This window comes from Protopterus annectens, chromosome 10.part0 (assembly GCF_019279795.1).
Source record: "Protopterus annectens isolate FY-2018-M chromosome 10.part0, PAN1.0, whole genome shotgun sequence".
Classification (NCBI taxonomy): domain Eukaryota; kingdom Metazoa; phylum Chordata; order Ceratodontiformes; family Protopteridae; genus Protopterus; species Protopterus annectens.
Genome location: NC_056744.1, coordinates 1658544258 through 1658570522, shown reverse-complemented (window position 1 = coordinate 1658570522; position 26265 = coordinate 1658544258). Strand labels below are relative to the sequence as shown.

The following is a 26265-nucleotide window of genomic DNA, read 5'->3' as shown; positions in this document are numbered from 1 at the left end:
GGATTTACAAGAAGACTGGAAACAGTATAGTTCAGCTGGAATTTCTCTACTTTTCTTTCCTTTCCTTTTCTTTCCTTGGTAGAGTGTACAGTATAGGACAGGCAGTTTCAATCAGTCACAAGAGGGTTGGCAGGTTCTTCCGGCACCAGGAGGATTTACAAGAAGACTGGAAACAGTATAGTTCAGCTGGAATTTCTCTACTTTTCTTTCCTTTTCTTTCCTTGGTAGAGTGTACAGTATAGGATAGGCAGTTTCAATCAGTCACAAGAGGGTTGGCAGGTTCTTCCGGCACCAGGAGGATTTACAAGAAGACTGGAAACAGTATAGTTCAGCTGGAATTTCTCTACTTTTCTTTCCTTTTCTTTCCTTGGTAGAGTGTACAGTATAGGACAGGCAGTTTCAATCAGTCACAAGAGGGTTGGCAGGTTCTTCCGGCACCAGGAGGATTTACAAGAAGACTGGAAACAGTATAGTTCAGCTGGAATTTCTCTACTTTTCTTTCCTTTTCTTTCCTTGGTAGAGTGTACAGTATAGGACAGGCAGTTTCAATCAGTCACAAGAGGGTTGGCAGGTTCTTCCGGCACCAGGAGGATTTACAAGAAGACTGGAAACAGTATAGTTCAGCTGGATCAGATCTAGTACGCCAGGATAGAGTGGACAGCAGCCAGGAGCCATTCAACTTGTCAAGCTCTGGGGTGCTACATTGTGGTGACTTCTCTATCACAGATGTGGTAAAGTCAGTCTCATCAGTGGACATCTAGCTGTTTTGAAAGCTAAGGCATCATGGTCTCTTTCTTGAAGGGGTCACACCCTGCTTCTTTTTGGGGGTAGTCATATTCTGAACCCCTTTCAACAGCTGCTTCTTCATCGATTCCTTAATCTGGTAAAGTATCCAAAAACCTAAATTAAAACCAGTGAAATAATGTCTCATACAGACCACTAAAGCTTGCAGGAGACAGTTGAGCATATGATATGGATCACTGCTGTGGTAAAATTCTTGACACATGTCAGACTGCCAAAGTTATATCAGGAAAGAGAGGAGGAAAAAGCAGTATTTCGTCCTTTCAGTTTTAAACAAGACTAGGTGAACATAGAGAGGATTTGCTATAAAGTTGTGGTTACATATAGCCACTTGACGGGATGAACAGTAGTGTAGTACAGAGTACATTAAACAAAGGGAGGTAAATGGGGAACAGAGACCAAACTGTGAAGCATGTATCTGAGATTACCTAAAACTATGAATGGCAGAAGTTAGATGTGAGGAAGATGGTTATTTTGGAGGGAAGAGTAAACTAGGAAGAAGGTGGCCATATGTCTGTTTTACAGAATTGTAAAGCAGCACTTAAGTTTGTGATTTAGGCTACCTGATAAAAAAGTGCATTTGAGTGAAATAAACTAAACACCTACTCACATTGACCAAATTCTGATAAAAAGTGGAACTGAACTACCTAACCTTATTTTATTAGTGGTGCTAATAACAGAAAAAATACTTAATAAACGAAAACAAATCAAAACATTTTTAAATTGCTAAACTGTACACACGTCGTTGTGATGAAATACATTGCATATTTGTTTTGTTCTTGTAATAATATATTTTCATATAATCTGCTTTAGGTATAAAGAGTACAGACAGCAGTGTGAATTGTAGTCAACAGCCATCACTTGTGACATCACAGTTGCATCACCCTACATGGAACCTCCAGCAGAGGTCTCAGCCTGGAAAGGACATTGATGAGGTTTATCTCACTGATGTACCACAGCTTCCATCAGAGCATCACTGCCACCAAACCCCTGAATGTGACACTGGAACACCTGCAGCACATCACCTGACAGAGTATCTATCACTGCATAGTCAGCCAGTGAAGGTCTGTGATGAGCTTTCTCTTACTTCTAATCCAAGACTTCACTCAGGACATGGCTGCAGCAGGAGCTCTGAACATGACACAACTAAGAGGTTAGGCACACACAAAGAAAAGCACAAATGTGCTGAATGCAGTAAGTCTTTCACATGGGCCAGCAGACTGAAAAGGCATCAAGTCGTTCACACAGGACTGAAACCATATAAATGTACTGAATGCAGTAAGTGTTTCACACAGCTAAGTCATCTTCAGTCACATCGTGTCATTCACACAGGCACGAAACCACATAAATGTACTGAATGTGGTAAGCCTTTCACATGGGCTTCTAACCTGAAAAGGCATCAGGTCATTCATACAGGACTGAAACCATATAAATGTACTGAATGCAGTAAATGTTTCACACAGCTAAGCGGTCTTCAGGCACACTGTACCATTCACACAGGACTGAAACCATATAAATGTGCTGAATGCAGTAAATGTTTTACACAGCGAAGACATCTTCAGGCACATTGTGCCAATCACACAGGCATAAAACCACATAAATGTACCGAATGTGATAAGTCTTTCATATGGGCCTCTTACCTGAAAAGGCATAAAGTCAGTCACAGAGGACCAAAACCATATCAGTGTTCTGAATGCAGTAAGTGTTTCAGCGAACTCAGCAATCTTCAACGACATTATGTCATTCACACAGAATTGAAGCAATATGAATGTACTGAATTCGGTAAGTGTATTACATTTCTCAGCAGTTTGCAACAGTGTCATGCCACTCACTGAGGGAATAAACCAAATGTACTAAATGCATGAAGTGCTTCACACATCTTATCAATCTTCGACGGAATCATGACACTCAAACTATGTACATGTTGGTTCACAAAGTCTATAGAAAAAGCAGGAGAAATTAATAAATGTAGGTTCTGTAATTCAAAGAAATATTTGCACATGTCATTACTGGTTTCAGTATGTCTTCATCCAAACATTTTACATTATTTATTCCTTTCTGCTGAATCACATATACCAGCTGGCAATTCATTATAGTCTTCTTTTGGGCCAGCTTACAAAGAAATGTCCACAATTTACTTACACTTTCTTATTTTCTGCTTCTAATTTTTATTGCTTTTTTGTATCCTCTCATCTAACTTGCTCCGCACATCATCTGTTTAACTTTTAGTATTTTTTTGAAAAACTTTCAATTTTCCCATTCCTGTTCATATACTTTATTCAAGTTCTTTATTAATTTACTCAATTTAGTATCTTTGTTTCTTGCTTCCCCTTTCAATGTTTAATTTTTCTCCATGTGTCATCTACTTCCTCATTGCTTCTATATCTAAACTAGTGTTTTACTATTAGCTTTCCCTTCTGTGCTATCACCGTATCTCTTTAACCCATCTTCATCCCCTTTCTGCAAGTACTCTCCCTGTTTATTAATTTTCTTTTGGTCCCAAATTGTTCTGAAGCAGTCTTACTTCTTTAATGGGTCTGGTACCTAGTAAATCAATCTAGCATAGCTTTTGGTTGCCACTAAGAATGATTCCAACAGCATAACAGTTTTCCCTAATGTAATGGCGTGATGTAATGTAAGTGACTAGTGTTGCCACATCAACAGAGCAAGGGTTTACAATTTCAATTCTTGGCTGCGTTCCTTTCTGTGTGGAGACTATTTCCTCCTTGTGTCCTGTGGGTTTTCTTTGTGTGCTATAATGTCCTTCAAAATGCATCCTGTAGATGAGTGGACATTCTCCAGTTTCCCCATAGGTGTGTGTGTGTGTGTGTGTGTGTGTGTGTGTGTGTGTGTGTGTGTGTGTGTGTGTGTGTGTGTGTGTGTATTTATAGACATATATGTATTGAGAGAGGTATATTCACATCTAATGTATAATTATATGAAGATATATATATATATATATATATATATATATATATATATATATATATATATATATCCATTTATAATCCATATGTGTATTTAGGCAAGTGTGCATGTATATATTGCATCCCATCTATGTATGTGCATTTGTATATGTGTATGTCAGTATATCTTTGTATTCTGAATCTTGAAATACTGAAATATTGAATTTCAGTATCTTGGGACAAGAATATCTTAAGAGCTGTTGTTCAAAAATGCATAATGATAACTCTTAGGCTGCCGAATCTGATGTAGTTGTGGTGCGGTCTGTTGTGCGTAGTATGATGTCCCTTTAAGGATTAGTGTATTCTGGGTTGTAACCATGGTGGCCGATATGTGGTTATGTTCAGAGATTCAGGTAGGTTTGTAGTGTGTAGAAGGTTTTGATTAGAAATGTTTTGTTTTAGTTTTTTGGGAAGTTTTAGGAGTAGGTTGGGGGAAGATAGGTGAGAGTGTGTGTTTAACTGTTGAAAGTGGTGATTTTTGTACATGTATATTGTGCGTGTGTGTTTCTTGTGGGTATAAGTATGACAGATTACAGTTGGAGTGTAGGGCTCGCAACAGTAGGTTTGTTGCTTATTTGGTGACAGTGCAACCTTTTTGTTGGCATATGTAAGTAGTGGGGTGTGGGCAGTGCAGGAGATCTTATTCCCCCTGCTTAAACCTATAATAGTGTTGAGTGTTTTGACTTTGTTTTTGTGTTTTGTTTCAGGGAGGGTTGGGTCTTTTCTTGTGGTTCATTATTTTCAATACTTTGAACATTGTTGTTGTGATTTTTCATTTTTATGGCAGTTTGGGATTTTAGTATTGATACTGAAATTCGGTATTTCAGTATTTTGAGGTTTGAACGTAGAACATATGTATATATGAGTGTGTGTGTGTGTATATGTGTGTGTGTGTGTGTGTGTGTGTGTGTGTGTGTGTATATATATATATATATATATATATATATATATCTACATAGATATGGGTACCCTTCACATTGTCGACATTTCAAAATGACAACATTCATATGGCAGACACTATATGACTGACATTTGAAATGTCTGCAATGTAGAACCGGCATCTCAGCACAGTGCGGAATGGAAAGATTTCCATTCCTGCACTGTAGTGCGATCCTGGAGGTGATATATTAAAGTTATGGGGGATGTGGGGGGCAGGAAGTTTTTTTTTCTCTATATATATATATATATGTGTGATCAAGGTCATAGTTTCCATCAGTGAAACGCCAACATTTCCACTTGGAGGAGCTACAGACCTCTATCCATTTGGACATTCAACTAATCTATGCAGGAATCTTGTCTGCTAATACATCAAGTTAGCTAACTAGAAACTACTGAGAATAAACATGAGTCCAGAGTTATACCTCTCAACTGTACAAATTTTCACAGAATGTCCCAATTTTTGCCTCATATTTTTGGTCCATTTTTCATGAAATTGTGGTTTTCTGGTAAATTAGTTGCAAATCACTAAAGACTGAAGTAAGAAAATAATGACAGACATTTTTGTTTCAGACTTCATACACTTGAGAAAAGTCACGCTTAATGTAAAATGTGTTATTCTATCAACTTTCTAAGTTTGTAAGAGCACTATTTAAAAAAGTGTCCCTATTTTTGGGCCTTTATACCACTCTTATTTACCCCTTTGTCCAGATTTCTTGCTCTAAGAGGTTGAGAGGTATGTAAAGACAGTTTAATTTAGTTCTCACAGCCAATGAAGTTCTAGTATTCAGTTTAGAATCTTCAGTTTGTTTCAGTTAATAAGCACTGTCATTTGAGATGGTTTCAGTAGTATACACGACTATAGCTGCATACCTCCAGTGTACGCTACTTTTTTCATTATATTTGTTGATTGAAAAATTAAGATGCCCCATACAAACTGGATAGTAAAGAAGACAATGCTTTAAGCGGCTGAAAGAAATACTAATGTTCAGTGCATATCATAGTTTTAGCAAGCTGTTTATTGTACATATAGATGTACAGAGATAGATCTAGAGACACTATGATCAAAGAACTTTGATGGGGAAGGATAGGTAGAACTGCAGCTGATTATTCCACTGTTAAAAGTAATACTAGGTAATCAGGAGGACACTAGTGTCACTGAAATATTAACTTTGTGGCTGAGAAGTTACACTTGTCACAAACCATGTATATGTTACGGCTGAAAAGACAACAGGAAAGGAACATAAAACTCTGTAGGTGGGCACTTTCCTTGCAGCCTTTCAATCTTTCAATGAAACACAGACCAGGCTTGACTCACCATAATGCAAAAGGCCTGTCCAGGGCTCACAGCCCATCTAATGGCCTGAAACCATTAATATCAAGCTGGGGAGGAGATTAATGTAATACAGTGTGGTGGTCAGTGGTTATCACCAGATATAATGCAAAAACATGGAAAACTTCTGGTTTAATACATGACATAAATAGTTAGCTAACTTGATGTATTAGCAGACAAGATTCCTGCATAAATTAGTTGAATGTCCAAATGGATAGAGGTCTGTAACTCCTCCAAATGGAAATGTTGGCATTTCACTGATGGAAACTATGACCGTGATCAGATATATATATATATATATATATATATATATATATATATATATATATATATATGTATATATACCAGAAAACCACAATTTCATGAAAAATGGACCAAAAATATGAGGCAAAAATTGGGTCATTCTGTGAAAATTTGTACAGTTGAGAGGTATAACTCTGGACTCATGTTTATTCTCAGTAGTTTCTGCCACGCAGAATTTCTGGACTTCGGAACTGCTAAATTGAACTCTGTCTTGAAAATCTCCCTCTCAATAGCAAAATCTTGTAAATTTCCTATCCAGCTTTACATGCCTCCTTAACTTTGGCTCTGAAGTCTTGTACCATCTAAGTAATATAGTATTGCAGGTGCCTGTCTCCAATCTGTTTTTCTATCTTCTGCAAGGTCATTGACACACAACAGTGTTCCACACTCCTCCAAAATGGCATAGTAACTCCTTTTTATTGCTTTCTGTTGCACAACTCTTTACTGTTACTCTGGTATTCTGTCAGATTGTAATTTGATTAACTCCTCTGGAATGTTCTCAGTATGATGCCAAGTTATGTTTGTTATGCCAGGTAGCTCTGAACATACTTTCTCAGCAGAAACCCTTGTATCTGTTTCATTGATTTGATTAGTGTGCTATCTGCCTGGAAAGCTGGCATAGGGGACATTATTTCCTTTATAATCAGGCTATTTATTTTTGCCTTTAAATAAACTACAAAGGTATGTGCTCCATTGTGTCATGTGGTATGCTTCTTCTGGGCTTCTCCTACAAGTCTCTAACTTTATAATTTACATTGCTTACTTTTTTCTGCAGGTAGCATCTGCCACTCAGATAAAAAAGTGTTTTCTGAGAATGGAATTAAAACTAATACTTGTCCCCAGCTTTGAATCCCATGGTCATTGCAGTCCTGTTATCCACCCCTTGTTTTACTTCTGTAATATCAAACAGAAGGTTTGGTAGTAAAAGGTCCCAGTTCTTACTGTCTTCAGCCATAACTCTTCCCAGCATGGATTTTATTACGATGTTTGCGATGTTAAAAAGCTCCAGTAACTCATCTGTTTGTGAATGGCATACTAAGATTTTCAACTGTTTCACTTCAGAGCCCTGGTGCAGTTGATGCATTATTTTGGACAGAAATGGAGTCCCATGGTCAGTGAGTATTTGGTGTGGTAATCCTTCCCTGGAAAATAATAACACTGCTTTCTTAACTATAGGTTTAGCATTAGCCTGTAGCATATAGTAGGATGCTCTCCACAGAATACATAACATAACATCTAACATCAAATCCAGTCTCATTGTCCAAAGTATGCTGAAGCCCATTGCTGGATTTTACAGAGGAGCAACAAATCCCACAGCACTGTATTCAAGTGGCACCTCTATATTAGATACTGGAGTCAGAGGATTTCTGAAACTCGAGTGTTGTCTACAGTTCAGGCCATCCGCAAGTGGGGTTCTCACTTTTTCATTATTCATTGGCCAGTAAAACCTTCCTATGATTCTTTAGTCTTGTCCATTCCTAGATTCCTTCTTATTATAGAACTATTGTCTAACTTCATCATTAGGGTTGTGAAAATTTTGAGTAGCAACATTTGGTGTATTGTATCCTCTGTCATTTTTGACTCTGAACAGTGAATCATTTGCAACTTGAAGCACAGGTGGGACGTCGGAGCATTTTCTTCAACTTCTTCCCCTGCAGCCTTAGCTATATGTTCTCACTGTTGTGCTTAAAGTGTCTTCTTATCACTGTGGATACCTCTCAATTTCTTAGAGCAAAAAATCTGGACAAAGCCATAAATTAAAGTGGGACAGAGGTCCAAAAATAGGGACAATTTGTATATATTGATATGAACTTTTTGTATTAGTATGCATTTTCTGGAGGACATGAAGTTTGAACTTCAATCTTTAATTATTTACCACTAATTTGCCAGAAAAAAACACAATTTTATGAAAAACAGACCAAAAATATGGGGCCAAAATCTGGACACTCTGTGAAAGTCTGTACAGTTGAGAGGTGTGTTGCTGTGTCTTTTTACAGTTTATCTGGCTTACATGAAGGTCAGTGAACTGCATAGTTTCGTCAGGGTCAGTCGGTTGTGAGGTAGAAGGCAGTACCAGTACTGGTATTGGGGTCTTGGTGTCAGCAGCAGCAGCTCATACTAATACTGTCTCTTGTTAGTTTCAGTCTCTGCCATGATCAGGTTTTCCTGTTTGTCTTCCTTATAAACCTGATGTATAGAACCCTCTTTGTTCTCTGTTGAATTTCTGTATTTTGACTCAACAGGAGTATCGTTAGGGTTCTGTTCAAGGTTATTGTGTCTCTTAGTATTACATTTCTTCTCCTGTTTCTTTCCTTTTCTAGGTTGTTCTCTCTGTGTAAATAGTATCTCAGTAAAAAATTATTTTCAGTTTCACTTTGTCCTGCTTACAGATATGCGTTACCTAGAGTCTTCTCTTACTTGAGTTTTCATAAACTGCACCAGGTCAGCGCTGTGGTGCAGTGGTAGCGTTGCCTCACAGCAAGAGGTTCTCCTGTTTGATTCTTGGCCGGGGTGCCTTCTGTGTGGAGTCTGCATGTCCTCCCTGCATTTGTGTGGGTTTCCTCCGGGTGCTCTGGTTTCCTCCCATGTTACAAAGACATGCGTTTGGAGCATTTCTCCCCGGGCCTCCTCTGAAAGTTGGCCTTGTTCCAAGTCGGTTAATAAATGTTAAATAAATAAAAAATTTAAAAAAAAGAAATGGGTTTGGAATCTATAACTGGACACCATTTCTTACTATTGTTTTTGGTATAAGGTATGGGATTATAGACAGAGGTCCGTCTACTCATAAATGTTTTGGAAATGAGGGTAGGCCTCACTCTGTACATGTTTCATGATTCCCTGCAGTGTACAGCAACAAGGAGAAATGAAGTTACTATTAACTACTAAGCCTATTTCCAAAATTCAATGTTTTTGACAATGTCCACAAATTGCCTTCTAACAACCACTCACATTCCAGGAGAAGACATTGTCTCATCTGATTTCTATTGAAACCACTCGTGTTGTCTCTTTAAAAGTCTGTAGTACAAAAGTTGTTGCATATCTGGGAATGTCCTTCTGTTATTTGTTTGCATCCCCAACAAGTAACAACTTCTTTTCCATTATTCCTACATCTGGAAAACACCTCTGAGGTGGATTCATTCAGATGTGGCCCATAGTACTTCTCTACACTTTTTCTTAATTTGTTTGATCACAAAACTTCTAGAGAAAGCTGGAATGGACAAAGCCGTGGTCATTCTTATAGTTCCATTTTGGTCATAAGTCTAGATTCCACTGGTGTGTGGTCTCAATTCCGAGCAGATTCTCCATCTGATAGCCATCAGAACACTCCTGACATCTCTGTACAGTAAGTTTCACCTGGACTGTGCTACTCTGCAACAGACAAGCATGTTCTTTTCAGTTCTACTGATTATCAGGGACCCTTCTTACCTGGAAAGGATTGTCCAAATCTTTTTCTTTCCACATAATTTTTATTGATTTTTATAAATACGGGTGTAACAATGCATGTTCTTTGAGTTTCACTGTTGCAGTCATCACATTTGGGTATCCGATACCAGGATAGCCCTCAGCTGGCCAGAATGCCAGAGGCTTCACCATCAGGCATTGGTTGCTGTTGCTGGTAGAGTGACGTCAGGTCGTCTGGGCTATAAAGAGAGGCAGCCGACGCTTTACATCAATCTTTATTGCCGTGGAGCTCGAAGCAGAAGCATTTTACACGAGTGCCGGTCAGCCGTTTACCAGACCACGTTTTCCGAATTGAATTTCGAAGTCTTCAAAAAGCTAACTACCCCACTGGGGATCTCTTTTTCTTGCTCTAACTGATGTCAGAGAAGGTTAATAATTGTCTCGCCTGTGGAAAGTAGATACTGCATTGAGATTTTCAGTCTTACTGTATTACTTGCCTAGGCCTTGAACACGACGTCCCTAACTGCTGTCTGTGTGCCTTTTTCAATCCGTGTGCCATTCGTTGCAGAGCTAAGATTTTAGCTAAGCATTTCCAAACCTCAGTTCAGTACCCGATCAAGGCATCTATCAGCCATCTGGCTGCTGATATTCCTAAAAAGCGTAAAGACAAAGGAGACAGACCACAAAAAAGCAAACCTACCGACGACATTACCGCAAAGCTTGTAGTCGGTTCATTAGGCCTCGGTGAGATGCTTTTGCAGTCCCTGACTCCCACTACTTTTTCAGTGCAGGATGTTACCGAGACCCCTTTGGAGTCCAGCATGCCGCACGCTTCCACTTAAACGCCAGACACTGCGGTCATCTCTACCTTGGATGGGTCCAGAGCTGCTGAGCAGGTACCGGCTTACAAGGAAACCCTTCGCATTACCAAAACCAGAACGAAACCTACGTCCTCTTTTCTGACTACCACTGTTGCTACTCCACCAGAGTCCTTTAAGGTGATGTCCTGGCCTACCTCGCAAAAAACCTCACAGAAGCAACCGACAACCTCTGGGCTGCAACCGCAGACCAAGATACTCAGAATGGCCGAAGATTTAATTAATTTGATTAGGGGATCTCGACCAGCTACTTCCCAACGAAAAAGAACCAGGTCCCCTGAGGCATTACCTATTTCAGATTCTGAACACTCTGAGGTCTCTTCAGATGAAGAAGAATCTCAAACCCTCTCTGCTTTTGAGGATTCAGATGCTAAAGAATCCATTCCCTCAGCCTCCCCTCCAGAGGATTTCTCATTTGGAGAAACTTTACATACCCTGAGGTAGCATTTCAAGTGGGAGAGTCAGGACTACCCTCAATCTAAGAAAAGACATAGATAATTCTTGGACTTGCCTCAACATAGGCCTTTGGCCACCCCCACCCCCCATCCTAGAACTGGTGGATGATGTCTACCTTGAAACCAGTATTACTCCTGATGCTATCCCTCCAGCTCCCAGGAAGCCTGATTGATATTACAGAGTTCCTGGCTCACACAAGTTTCTGTTCAGAAACCCCCCTGCAGATCCTGAGGTTATCATTCAAAAGGGGTCGAATGTACTGCTGCAAAGAATCCCATTCCCTCTGACAGGGAATCCAGGGCATTAGACAGATGGGGCAAAAAAAGTATACACCTCTGCTACCCTGCAATTAGAGCATTGAACTGCTAGTTCCACATTCTGAAATACCAGCAGCACATTCTGGAACTTCTCAAAAATAAAATGACTACCTTTCCGGCTATGGCAGAATCTAAAGATTTACAGGAATTAATGCATTCCACCTGTCAAGTGACTAAGCATTCATTGCACTGTGGTTTTGACACTTTAGAAGCCTCTTGCAGAGCAACAGCCACAGGTTCAGTCATTTGGATACATGCATGGCTTAGGGAACGATCCCTGCCAGATTATGTGAAATCTAAATTACTGGATGCACCCTTGCATAAGGACAGCCTCTTTGGCAATAAAGCAGAAGAGGTGCTTAAAAAGATGGAGGAAGAAGCAAAGTCTATGTTCACTGTTAAAGATTTCTTACAAGTAGAGCCATCTAAGTTTAGCAGGCACTATCCCTCTAAGAATTGGGCATTTCCTGCATCCTCCAAGCAAGGCATCACCAGGTCTTGGAGCAGCAAAACTGCCAGATCCCAAGTGCAGGGATCACAAAGATCAAGACAGTGGCCAGCTTCCACCCCTAAATTGGGAAGCTCCAAGCAACCTTTAACAAGAATTCTCAATGACTCTATCCATCTTGCTTCAAAGAGTCAACCCCTAGGAGGAAGGATTCAGCAATTCTCTCATGTCTGAGCCACAATCACCAAAGACCAGTGGGTCCTCAAAATAGTTTCCCAAGGGTACAAATTCTCCTTTCATACCCTTCCAACCATCAAAGAATTCCCACCTTCCTTCAAATCAAAAGACAAAGGCAGAAAAAACTTATACTCACTTTGCTCTCTATGAGGATAATAGAGCCCATCCCAAAAGAACAGGAGGGATGAAGTTTTTACACAAGGCTGTTCCTAGTACCCAGAAAAGAAGGCACCTGGTGCCCCATTCTGGACTTGTCCAGTCTAAACACCTCCCTAAAAATTCCAAAATTCAAAATGCTTACCCTCCAAAAGCTACTACCCATGCTAGCCAGGGATGCTTGGATGGTCACAATAGACCTAAAAGAGGCCTACCTGCATATCCTTATCAGGGAGTCTTGCAGAAAATACCTTTGATTCAGAGCAGGATCACAGTACTTTCAATTCTCTGCTCTTTGGCTTATCTACTGTGCTCAGAATATTCACAAAATGCCTGGCCCCTGCCATCACCTTTTGCAGGCAGAAAAACATACAGACTTACCCTTACCTGGACAACTGCCTCATTTAGGCAGACTCCAAAAAAAAAAAGCTGCTCCAAGACCTGTCCTTTGTGGAAAAACTTCTAACCTCCTTGGGGTACATAATCAACTAGAAAAAGTCAAAACTAGTACCCACCAAACAGATTGTATTCCTGGGAGCAAACTTGGATACAACTTCTACAAAATTTCTGCAAGCCTTGGGGTACATGGCCTCTTGCATTCTACTCATTCCATATGCCAGACTGCATATGAGGAAACTTCAGTGGTACCTAATCAGCCTATGGTGTCAGCACTGTCAGGATCTAGAAATAAACCTACCACTGATTTCTTGCTTAAGAGCAGAGCTCCTGTGGTGGGCCACAGCTTGTGCGCAAAACAAGGGGTTACACTTCAAACCATCCCCTGCCACCCAAAGCCTCACAACAGACACATCAGATTACGCCTGGGGGGCTCACTTAGACAGCAAGTGCATGCAGGGTCAATGGGACCAACAGCAGCTAGCCTTACACATAAATTTAAAAGAAATGATGGCAGTGCAACAGGCCTTAGTGGGATTCAAATCCCTTCTCTCTCCAGGAACCCAGCTCATAAAGACGGACAACACCACTGTGATGTGGGGGGGGAACCCACTCCTACCCACTATGCAGGCAGACCATGGCCTTGTGGTCAACAGCATTACCCATGGTTCTACACCTGATAGCCCAGTACCTACCAGGAGCACTCAACAACATGGCAGACCAACTGAGCAGGCAGGTACTGGACCCTCACAAGTGGCAACTCAACAAGTCAGTCTTCCAACAGATATCTCAGAGGTGGGGGATCCCGGAGGTTGACCAGTTTGCCTCCCCCCTCAACAAATTTTGCACGAGGGAACATCATCATCAGGCTTGGAGAGTGGATGCTCTATCTTTCCCTTGGACACTCCTCTCAGCCTATGCATTCCATCCCCTACCACTCCTTCCAGAGTGTTAATAAAAATAAGGGAAGAAAAACTATGGGTCATTTTGATTGCCCCAGATTGGCCCAGGCAGCACTGGTACCCCTTGCGGAGCATAGCCAAGATGTTCTTCATGTTTCACTGTTGCAGTCATTACATTTGGGTAATCTGCTGGCAGGTTGCCCTCAGTCGGCCTGAATTCCAAAGTCTTGGGTCTTGCGTCGGTTGCTGTCTTCTCTTCCATGATGTCAGGTTGTCAGGGGTATAAAACATGCAGCTGACGCCATTTTCTTTAGACTTTCTTGCTGTGCAGTGCCAGAAGCAGAAGCATTTCACAAGTGCCGGTCGGCCGGCTACTGAAATATTCGAGTTTGAGTTTCAGAACCGAAGTCTTCGCTAAAGCTAAGTACCCCGTTGGGGAAAATTTTTGCTTGCTTTTTGCTAATGTCAGAAAAAGTTAATAATTGCTTTACTTGTGGAAAGCAAATACCTCACAAGGATTTCCATTTATACTGTATTCCTTGCATAGGCCCTGATCACAACGTGCCTGGCTGTCTGATTTGTGCTAGATTTAACCAATGCACTATTAAGCGTCAGTATATTTTTGCATCAAAGTATTTTGGAAACAGATTTAACTACCCAGAAATGTCGTCGGATAGTAATCCGACTACCGGAGTGCATAAAAAATGCAAAGAAAAGGACAGAGAAAGGCAGTCGAGATCCAAAACCGACAAAGCTTCTCCTAAGCCAGTCGCCAGTTCACCGGTACTCAGTGAGGCACTTTTGCAGCCCCTGATACCCGCTACCTTCAAGTTGCAGGCCTCTACCGACACCAATGTGGGGTCCGGCATGCCACAAGATACTCAAGGTATTGGACCGACGGATATATCTCCCTCAGATGAGTCCAGAGCCGCTGAGTAGGCACCGGCTTCTGAGGGTGTATTCAAACCTCAACATTTGTATATCAAACTGATGAAAGCTGCAAAACAAAAGACAAAAGCAACTTCTAAAACTAAAAAATGACGTATGAGCCACATGCACAGGCCTCTATGCCTAAAAAGCAGATGATCAAAATGGCTGAAGACCTTATTACCTTGATCAGAGGTACCCATCCCCCTCCTGATAACAGGCCTAGGCAAGACACTGATTATGAATCTTCAGATCCGGTTTCTATTTCTTTTGATTCCTCTTCTGATCAGGAATTATCTATACCTCCCTATGAGGATTCTGATGCTGAGGAGTCTATTCCATCTGCATCTCCTCCTGAGGATTATTCATTTGGAGAAACCTTGCATACTTTGAGAGAGCATTTTCACTGGGAAAGTCAAGACTTCTCAGGGATTTCCTTCTTCTTCCTCAGCACAGGCCTTTAGCCATTCCCTCTGTTTTAGACATTGTGGATGATGTGTTTTTGGAGTCAAGCTTGACCCCTGGCTCCTTACCTCCGGCTCCCAGTAAGCCTGACAGATATTACACGGTCCCTGACTCACATAATTTTTTATTTAGAAACCCTGCTGCTGATCCTGAAACTATTTGACAGGGTCCAAAGGGAGTTAAGGTCTCAACAGCAAAAAATCCTACGCTCTCTGACAGAGATTCAAGGGCATTGGACAGAAGGGGATAAAAGGTTTATAAACATCTGCAACCCTGACAATCAGGGCCTTAAACTGTCAGTTTCATATGCTTAAGTACCAACAACATGTTATGGGATTGCTGAAACAGAAAATGATGTTGTTTACAGAATGTGCAGAAAATAATGAATTGCAGGAATTAGTGCATGCAGCTGAACAGTCCGCGGTGGTGGTGCTGCGGTAGCGTTGTCGCCTCACAGTCAGACGCTGTCCGGTTCGATTCTCAGCTAGAGCGTCTTCTGCGTGGAGACATGCGTGAATGGGTGTACCTTCGTTGAAGGTTGTGCGTCAGGGCTGGTAACTCGGCATGTAAAAATCAACTACCAATCATTAGCGGACCAGAGTTCCACTGTGGCGACCCCTAACCGGGAAAGCCGAAAGACACAACAACAACAACAAGTGCATGCAGCTGAACAAGTTGGAAAGTATACTTTGCAATGTGGTTTTGATTCCTTAGAGGCCACCTGCAGGGCCGCAGTTACTGGATCTGTGATTAGGAGGCATGCCTGGTTAAAGGAACAGAATTTGCCATGTTAAAGCAAAATTGCTAGATGCACCTTTACAGCATGATTCTCTGTTTGGTATTAAGGCAGAAGAGGTTTTAAAGAAAATGGAAGATAAAGCTAAGTCTATGCAAACTGTTAAAGACTTCCTACAAGTGCAGCCATCAAGATTCAGTAGACACTGGCCTACAAAAAACTGGTCCTTTCCGGTGTCAAACAGAGCTCAAATGGGCAAATCCAGATTCCTTAAGTGTTCCAGATACCAGGAGCAAGATTCATACAGGTCAAAGCAATGGGGCACTTCCACCTCCAAATCTGAAGGAGATAAAGCACAAACCTACAGAAAGCAATCCCAATGACTCCCCTCTGCCTACACCAAGCACTTATCTTTTGGCAGCACCCATAGGGGGAAAACTAGCACTTTTTGCTCAAAATTGGCAGTTAATAAAACAGGACAAGTGGGTTCTAAACATCGTATCACAGGGATACAGATCTCCACACTCTGCCAATGGCAAATGGTGGCCAGATCTGCCAAACAATCAGTGGGCAGAGGCACAGAAACAGGTTATGTCCCTCATGGACATGGGGGCCATTCAGACAGTACCAGAACAGGAAAAAGGACAAAGTTTTTACTCAAGACTGTCCTTGGTACCCAGAAAGGACAAGGCCTGATGGCCAATACTGGATTTATTGATTTTGAATACATACCTGGACATTCCAAAATTCAAAATGCTGACTTTGCAGCAGCTTCTGCCCATGCTGGGCAAGAATGCTTGGCTGGTGAGTTTAGACCTAAAAGAGGCATACCTGCATGTCCCAATAAGACAATCGTGCAGAAGATACCTCAGATTCAGGGCTGGCATAATGCATTACCAGTTCTCTGCTCTGCCCTTTGACTTATGTACTGCGCCCAGGGTCTTTACAAAGTGCCTGGCACCAGTAATTGCACTTTGCAGATAAAAAAGTATACAAATATATCCTTACTTGGACGACTGTCTCATTCTAGCAGAGAACAAGGACACTCTTCTTCGACACCTGGTGTTTATGAAAATGCTTCTAACATGCCTAGGGTACACAATAAACGAAAAGAAGGCACAACTGGTACCCTCTCAAAAGATAACATTCCTGGGTGCAAACTTGAATACAACTGCCCAGATGACTTACCTCATGCCAGTCAAACAAAGGCAACTGACTACTTCAAACAAATGGCAACCAAAACCCAGTTATCTGCAAGACAAATTCTGCAGGCTCTGGGCTTCATGGCATCCTGCATCCTACTGATTCCATATGCAAGACTGCATATGAGTAAACTTCAGTGGTACCTAAAAAGTTTATGGAGTCAACATTCTCACAGTCTGGAAGCAATGATTCCTCTCATTCCCTGCCTACAACAGGAGCTTCTATGGTGGGCAAAGGCATGTCACCAAAACATGGTACGGGCCTTCACTCTCCCCCTTGCCAGCCAAACCTTAACAACAGACCCATCAGATTATGCCTGGGGGGCCCACATGGCAGAAAGGTGCATTCAGGGCATATGGACCCCAAAACAAATGCATCTATATATCAACCAGAAAACCAGAAAGAGATGCTAGCTGTTCAAAATGCCCTAACAGCTTTCAAGGACTTACTTCATCCAGGACAACTAATGATAAAGATGGACAACACCACAGTCATGTGGTATATAAACAAGCAAGGGGGCACACACTCATATCCCCTCTGCAGACTAGCCATGGCACTGTGGGACACAGCTTTGACTTACCAAATACATCTTCAAGCTCAATTCCTGCCAGGAAAGCAAAATACACTGGCGGACGATTTAAGCAGAAACCTTATGGATCCTCCCAAGTGGAAACTAAATCCACAAGTCTTCAGCATGATAACAGAGAAATGGGGGAGCCCAGACATAGATCTATTTGCCTCTCCTCAAAGTTATCAATTGAAAAGATTCTGCACAAGGACTTATCACAGACAAGCATGGAAAATGGACGCCCTATCCTTCAGTTAGAAAAACCTATCAGTTTACGCCTTTCCTCCTCTGCCTCTTCTCCCCAAGGTCCTCCTAAAAGTCAGACAAGAGAAACCAAAGATGATACTAATTGCCCCGGACTGGCCCCGTCAGTATTTGTACCCAGTCCTAAGGAACTTGTCTCAATACCCAGCTTGGACCTTACCTCAAAGACCTCAACTACTGTCCCAGCAAAACAATCAGATCCTGCACAATCAACTACAGACGCTGAACCTGGCAGCATGGCTGATCATGTAGTTATACAAACAACGCCTCTCAGTAAAGCTGTGATGGATGCCATTTTGGAAGCCAGAATGCCTAGTACTAGAAAATATTATGCTGACAAATGGAAGAGATTCTGTGTTTGGAATCAAGCACAAGGAACTGATACAGCAGAACCAAATATTCCTCAGATGTTACAATACTTAACTGAGATGCTTGACAAAGGCCTATCTTTCTCATCAATTAAAATCCATGCCTCTGCCATTTCGGCTCATTACAATACAGAGCCACCAATTTTTTCTCATCCTTTACTAAAGCAGTGTCTTAGAGGAGCCAAAAATTTAAGGCCTCCTAGAAGATCACCATTACCTGCATGGGACCTCAATTATGTGTTGGAAAAACTAACCCTGCATCCATTTGAACCAGCTGCTACCACTGATATAAAGTTCTTATCATGGAAAACAACTCTGCTACTAGCAATTACTTCAGCAAGAAAAGTAACAGAGCTACAGGCCCTCATGGCTGTAGAGACTTTTATCATATTTTACCCTGACAGGATGTCTCTGAGGACAAATCCTACTTTTATGCCTAAGGTGGTGTCCAGCATGGCTCTTAACCAAACAATTAATCTGCCAACCTTTTATCCAAATCCGCAGAACAAGGGGGAGAAAATTCTGCATTCCTTGGACGTACACAGACAGCTAAGATTCTACTTGAGCAGGACTAAAGCTCTAAGAAAAACTGAGCAATTACTAGTGTCATATGCTGCAGGATTAGTAGGAAAGGGTATTATGAAGCAGACAATTTCAAAGTGGATAAGCCACTGCATCTGTTTCTGCTACTTACACCATGGTAAACCTGTGCCCAAGGGCATTAGGTCTCATTCCACCAGAGCTGCAGCTACTTCAGCAGCCTTTCTCAGAGGAGTACCAACCAAAAACATTCTAGAGGTTGCTACTTGGAGTTCTGTTCACACCTTTACAAAGCATTATCATTTGCCTCTCTATAAGTCTAGGGCAGGCTTTGTCACTGCAGTGCTGCATGGCCTTATAGCCGCACCTAATGCTGTTTAGCTCCAGCCTCCCAACCATAGCTTTGGGATTCTACCCAAATGTAATGACTGCAACAGTGAGACAGGAAGAACATAGTACAGCTGAGTACACTTACCATAAATGTAGATGTTCAAGTGTATTCACTGTTGCAGTCCAGGTTACCCTCCCGCCATCCCCCTGTCATTCTGGAGTTTATCTTTCCTTCTCTATCTTCTACAACCTATGTGGTGTATTTGCTTGTAGACGAAGGTAAAGTTTATATTGATGAATGTGTGTATATATATATATATATATATATATATATATATATATATGTATATATATATATATATATATATATATATATATATATATGTATATGCATATATATATATATATATATGTATATGCATATATATATATATATATATATATATATATATATATATACCTATATATTTTTGCTACCTTTTTGGGGGCAAGAAAAACTAAAGAAAATGGCGTCTGCTGCATGTTTTATACCCCTGATGACCTGATGTCATGGAAGAGAAGACAGCAACCGACGCAGGACCCAAGACTTTGGAATTCAGGCCGACTGAGGGCAACCTACCAGCAGATTACCCAAATGTAATGACTGCAACAGTGAATACACTCGAACATCTACATTTATGGTAAGTGTACACAACTGTACTATACCGCCTTGGCATCTGAAGAAAATTCCAGACCTCCTGACACAGGAGGAAGGGAAATTCCTGCATCCACAGGTCAGTCTGGCAGCCTGGCTCATAGCCTGAGTCCAAACCAGTCTTGCCTCCTCAGCCCTCAGGTTCTGCAAGTTCTTCAAGAAACCAGACGCCCAAGCACAAGAAAGTCTTATGCAAATAAATGGAAAAGATTCTGTGCTTGGTTATAGACACAGGGGATTAATGTCTCAGATTTCCCTCCCTATAGTCTTGGACTACCTGGCGGACCTCCGTAACTGAGACCTTTCCTTCTCCACTATAAAAATTCATGCCTCAGCAATTTCTGCACATTGCAATTCGGAGCAACCTTTGTTTTCTCACCCCCTAATCAAGCAGTTTCTCAGGGGTGCCAACAATCTAACCCCCCCCAGAAGGGCACCCACCCCTGCTTGAGATCTCAACTTTACACTGGAGAAACTTACTCTCCCACCATTTGAGCCTGCTGCCTCTGCAGAGTTAAAATTTCTTTCCTGGAAAACAACATTCCTCCTGGCCATCACCTCAGCCAGGAGAGTCTCTGAACTCCAGCCTCTTAATGCAGTGGAACCTTTCATTATCTTCCATGCAGACAGGGTCACCCACAGAACCAACCCCTCCTTCATGTGTTGCCTTTAACCAATCCATTCACCTTTCCACCTTCTATGCTAACGCACAAAATAAGGGTGAACGGATCCTGCATTCCTTGGATGTACACAGACAGCTTAGATACTACCTTGACAGGACCAAGCCTTTCAGAAAATCTGACCAACTGCTAGTAAGCTTTGCTTCAGGGGCAGAGGTCAAAGCCATATCTAAGCAGACCATCTCCAAATGGATAGCACACTGCATCCAATTTTGCTACAAATTTCATGGTAAACCTACCCCAAAAGGGATCAGAACTTACTCTACAAGAGCAGGATCCACCTCAGCAGCTTTCCTCAGGGGGGTTCCCACTATGGAAATTTTGGAGGCTGCCACTTGGACATCTGTCCACACATTTTCCAAGCATTATCATCTGCCACATTTTTCTAAATCTAGGGCAGGGTTTGCCCCTGCAGTCCTGCAGGGCATGCTTTCCAACCCCTAAGCCCTAGGGGCTACCTCCACCCTTCTACCTAGCTTTGGGAATCTACCCAAATGTGATGACTGCAACAGTGAAACACGAAGAACATATTACAGTTGTGTAAACTTACCATAAATGTAGATGTTCGAGTGTATTCACTGTTGCAGTCCTGCCCCCCCTTCCCCCTTTTTGTCTTTTTACACTCCTTTCCTTTCCTTGGGAAGAGACATAGGGTATTATTGAAAGTTTTTTCTTTTATAGCGGGGATCTGTTTCCAGACCCCAGCCTTCACTTTTGAGGGGGGCTTCTGAAAGGTTATGACAAGAAAAACTGATGTAATGGCGTTGGCTGCCTCTCTTTATAGCCCTGACGTCACTCTACCAGTGACAGCAACCGACGCCTGATGATGAAAGCTCTGGTATTCTGGCTGGCTGAGGCCTATCCTGGCACTGGATACCCAAATGTGATGACTGCAACAGTGAATACACTTGAACATCTACATTTATGGTAAGTGTACACAACTGTACTTTTTAAACAATGAAAATAAACCTAACTATATACAGTGTCCATAACAGATATGCTTTTGATAATACGTTCACATTTTATCTAACAATTTTTTAAGTTTTAACCAAGCCAGTTGTTTGTGTCATTCTTGAAGTTATAGTCAGTAATTCTCTGTTGCATACAATTTTGGCCAGTGATATGAGTCCACAAATGGTATAATTTTTTTTCTTTCTCCAATTTAAGGTAATGGTTTTTCTTGCTATTGCAAGGAGGGACCAGAGTAGGTGCACTTCTGTACTTGGAATGTACGCTGGTATTGGATTGTTAAATAATGTGAGTCAGTCACTTCACATTTATCCGACCACAGCGCTTTTATAAAGGATTTAAATTCCAGCCAAAAAGGGATTACAGTTTTACATCCTAAAAACGTATACGCCCAGTCTGCACGTATTGTTTCTTCACATTTCCAGCATTCCGATATGTTATTTCCAGATGTCAGTGCCATTTTATGAGGAGTAAAGAAACTTTTGTGAATGAATTTCCATGTTTAGATTTTCCAAAAGGGAGATGATGTAGTATTACTAATTGATTTAAGTATAGTTGCTTTCTCCTTTTCTGAGAATCTAAATTTATTAACCTTGTCTGCATAATTCCATAGAGATTCATCTTGGGCTTGTATGTCCACTCGTAGTGTTCTATATAATCTCGATAATGAAAACCCATCATTATTACATAATGCATTAATTTCGCAAAAAGGTGTTAGGATTTTAGGTCTAGATGTGGATTTTACTATTTGACTTATTTTGAATTAATTTACTGTATACTTTCTGAATGTTTGTATGTTTAGCCAATTGTTTTGGTTTATGTTATATCTTGCTATGAGGGAAGTAGCCTCCTGAATATACTTGGAGTCAAGAAATTGGTACCAAAACCCTAATCCATTTCTTTTAATTTCTCCTATTTTTTTCATATTATAAGAGTCCAAACATTTGTTTGTAAAAGCTATAGGAAACATTACAAATAAAAGCTCTCTTGTCTTGTAATCTTTGTTCATTATTTGTTTAAAGTTATTTTACTACATAGTCAGTAAACTGATAGAAAGTTTCTTTTTTACTTGTATTATAGCAGAAGTTTTTTATGACCAAATAAACTTTTTCTGCTTCAGAAAACGTATCATTGTTTGTTTCCTCACTATTATCTACTAATATTGTTTTATGTAAGTTTTTTTCCAATTAGATATGTACTTATAATTTAGCCATTGACTTGTGAAGTTGAGAATGATTGATTCTGCATATAGTTCTAAGTATGAAAAAGCTATTTCCCCTTCCTAATTTCTGTTATGCCATGCATGACCAGTTCTTGTTTTTTTTTTTGGAAACCATAGAAAATTAACTAATAAAGAATTAAGTTGCTTCATTAGTTTTTTTGAAGGAGAAGCTATTATAGTTTGTAAGATATACACAATTTTAGGTAATATAATAATTTTAACTAAGGTTAACCTTTCTTCCATGGTAAAGAACATTTTACTCCATTTGTTTAAGTGGTCCTTGACAGTGTTTATTAACATTGTATAATTTATTTGTATAGTGTCTTTCCAGTTTGCTTTTATATATATCCCTAAGTACTTAAACATAGTATTCGTCCTGTTAAAATTACTGTATTTTTCAAGGATGGGGTTTGTTTTTTTTGTTCAGCAAAATAGTTTTTGGTATGATTAAAATTTAAACCTGAAATTTTTTCAAAACTATGTAGAGATTGTATAATGTGTTCAACTGAAGAGTCTATGTCCCCGATTGTTAATAAAATATCATCAGCAAAAAGCTGAATTTTGTAATTATAATTTACATTAATACTGAAGCTACTTATCTTGTTATTTGTTCTTATGTAATTAGCTAAGGGTTCCACTGATATAGCAAATAATAAGGGAGATAGGGGACACCCTTGCTTGGTGCCTTTCATTATTTTAAGTGGACCTGAAAGAAAAGCTCCAATTTTAATATATGATATAGAAGTGGTATATAATTTGCGTAACAGTTTTTTAAAATCTGAGGAAAAGTTATATATTTCTAATACTTTAAATAAATATGACCAGCTTATAGAATCAAAGGCTTTATCCGGATCCAAACTTATGATTGTTAATTCCCTTTTTCTTTTTGTTTGGATAGTCAATTAAAGTTAAAAGTCTAATGACACTATCTTGGACCTTTCTGTGCGAGATAAACCCTGTTTGATCATCTTTTATTATTTTTGTCAAAAAGTGATTTAATCTATCTCCCAGGATTGATGTAAAAATCTTGTAGTCCACATTTAAAAGAGAAATAGGGTGTTAAGAATTCACTAGATTAGGGTCTTTGCCATGCTTTAAGATGGGAGAAGTCATGGCATACTTCCATGAAGGAAAAGCACTGTCATTCTTTCTGAATTCTTCGAAAGCATCAATTAAGATCATTAGAGTTTTGTCTGGAAGTGTCTTATATACATTTCTCCTATTAGTCCATCAAGACCTGGAGTCTTATTATTTTTATTGTTTTGTATTCTTTCCTTAAGCTCCTTTAATGAGATTGGTTTAAATAATCTAGTGTTTTGTTCCTTTGTTAATTTTTTCTTTGTTATCTTTCAAGAATTCATCCTTTAGAGTGTTGTCAGTATTAATTGAATTGGTGCTATTCACTGTTTCATGATGTGTTCTAAAGGCCTCTAGTATTTCTTTTAAGTCAGTTATATCTTTAGGTTTCTTCTTCGAGTTATCTATAATTTCTTTAATATGATTGGCATTTGTCAAGCTTTTAGATTTAACTGCAAGTCTATGCGTATTTTTGGGATTGGTTGAATAAGTTTGCAGTTTTATTCTCTCTCGGTTTATTGCTACTTTGTGATTCAAAATCTCTGTGTACATCAGGTTCAGTTGTTTTATTTCAGAAAGTCTAGCAACATCTTTCGTGTCTAAGTTATTTTTTAATATATCAGTGTTTGATTGTATCCTTATTAACTCCTTGTCCTATGCTTTCCTTTTGTGTAAATACCAACTTTTAGTTTTACCTTATAAATACAATTTTAATGTATCCCAGAGTATAATTCTAGATGTCTCATTATTATCATTGATATCAAGAAAGGGTTTTATTTCTTTTAATAGCCATTCTCTCAAATCATTTAGTTTAGTAATATATGCAGGTAGTCTCTGCCAGAAAATCAAGTCCCTTAGGTGTTATGTGTACTTTAAAGAAGATAGTGTTGTGGTCGGAGAGTGAACATGAACTGATCATAACCTCTTGTATCTTGGATGTTAAGTCATTGGTAACAAATATCTTATCTATAGTTGTTTGTGTACCAAACCTATAAGAGTAATGTGTATATTGAAGGGATTCTGACTATCTTATGACATAGATATCCCTCATATTAGAAGTGCAAATAAAATTGTTTAGTCTTTTGGCTGTGGCCGACATTCTAAAATTGCTACTTTTAGTAGTGTCACTCTTAGAAAGGATACAATTAAAATCCCTACACATATAATGTCTCCTTTAGCTTCGCTTGAGATTAAATCTAAATATTTATTTGCTGTTTCTGCTCCAGCACCAGGTATCCAGTATATATTAACTAAAGTGACATACTTTCTATTTATTTCCAATGTTACCATACTCAACATACCATTTTTGTCTGAATATGAGCCAATAACTTTAGGTACACGTAATGTTTTTTTTTCTCACAGGATCATAGTGCCCTTCTCTTGGTCTGGTAATGAGATTCAACAAATATTGAGTATCCATTAAAAAACATTCTGTTTACATCCTTTTCTTTTAAATGAGTTTCTTGTATGAAAGCAATGTCAACTTTGATTGTTTTGAGATATTTACATAAACTTCCTCTCTTCATGCTATTGTTAAGGCCATTAGTATTAAGTGAAACATTAAAAAATTTAAACATTTGTTTGTAAAAGCTATAGGAAACATTACAAATAAAAGCTCTCTTGTCTTGTAATCTTTGTTCATTATTTGTTTAAAGTTATTTTACTACATAGTCAGTAAACTGATAGAAAGTTTCTTTTTTACTTGTATTATAGCAGAAGTTTTTTATGACCAAATAAACTTTTTCTGCTTCAGAAAACGTATCATTGTTTGTTTCCTCACTATTATCTACTAATATTGTTTTATGTAAGTTTTTTTCCAATTAGATATGTACTTATAATTTAGCCATTGACTTGTGAAGTTGAGAATGATTGATTCTGCATATAGTTCTAAGTATGAAAAAGCTATTTCCCCTTCCTAATTTCTGTTATGCCATGCATGACCAGTTCTTGTTTTTTTTTTTTGGAAACCATAGAAAATTAACCAATAAAGAATTAAGTTGCTTCATTAGTTTTTTTGAAGGAGAAGCTATTATAGTTTGTAAGATATACACAATTTTAGGTAATATAATAATTTTAACTAAGGTTAACCTTTCTTCCATGGTAAAGAACATTTTACTCCATTTGTTTAAGTGGTCCTTGACAGTGTTTATTAACATTGTATAATTTATTTGTATAGTGTCTTTCCAGTTTGCTTTTATATATATCCCCAAGTACTTAAACATAGTATTCGTCCTGTTAAAATTACTGTATTTTTCAAGGATGGGGTTTGTTTTTTTTGTTCAGCAAAATAGTTTTTGGTATGATTAAAATTTAAACCTGAAATTTTTCAAAACTATGTAGAGATTGTATAATGTGTTCAACTGAAGAGTCTATGTCCCCGATTGTTAATAAAATATCATCAGCAAAAGCTGAATTTTGTAATTATAATTTACATTAATACTGAAGCTACTTATCTTGTTATTTGTTCTTATGTAATTAGCTAAGGGTTCCACTGATATAGCAAATAATAAGGGAGATAGGGGACACCCTTGCTTGGTGCCTTTCATTATTTTAAGTGGACCTGAAAGAAAAGCTCCAATTTTAATATATGATATAGAAGTGGTATATAATTTATGAACAGTTTTTAAAATCTGAGGAAAAGTTATATATTTCTAATACTTTAAATAAATATGACCAGCTTATAGAATCAAA

The 26265-nt window shown here is 39.3% G+C and overlaps 1 protein-coding gene across 1 annotated transcript in view; it reads left to right on the top strand.

Moving 5' to 3' along the window:
- The window catches only part of LOC122814385 (zinc finger protein 665-like), a 124807-nt gene that overhangs the window by 34505 nt on the left and 64037 nt on the right, over positions 1-26265 (top strand). Inside the window, exon 2 of the mRNA XM_044086968.1 lies at positions 1615-2631. Coding sequence (XP_043942903.1) covers positions 1615-2631 — 1017 coding nt within the window. The remainder of the gene's footprint in view (positions 1-1614; positions 2632-26265) is intronic.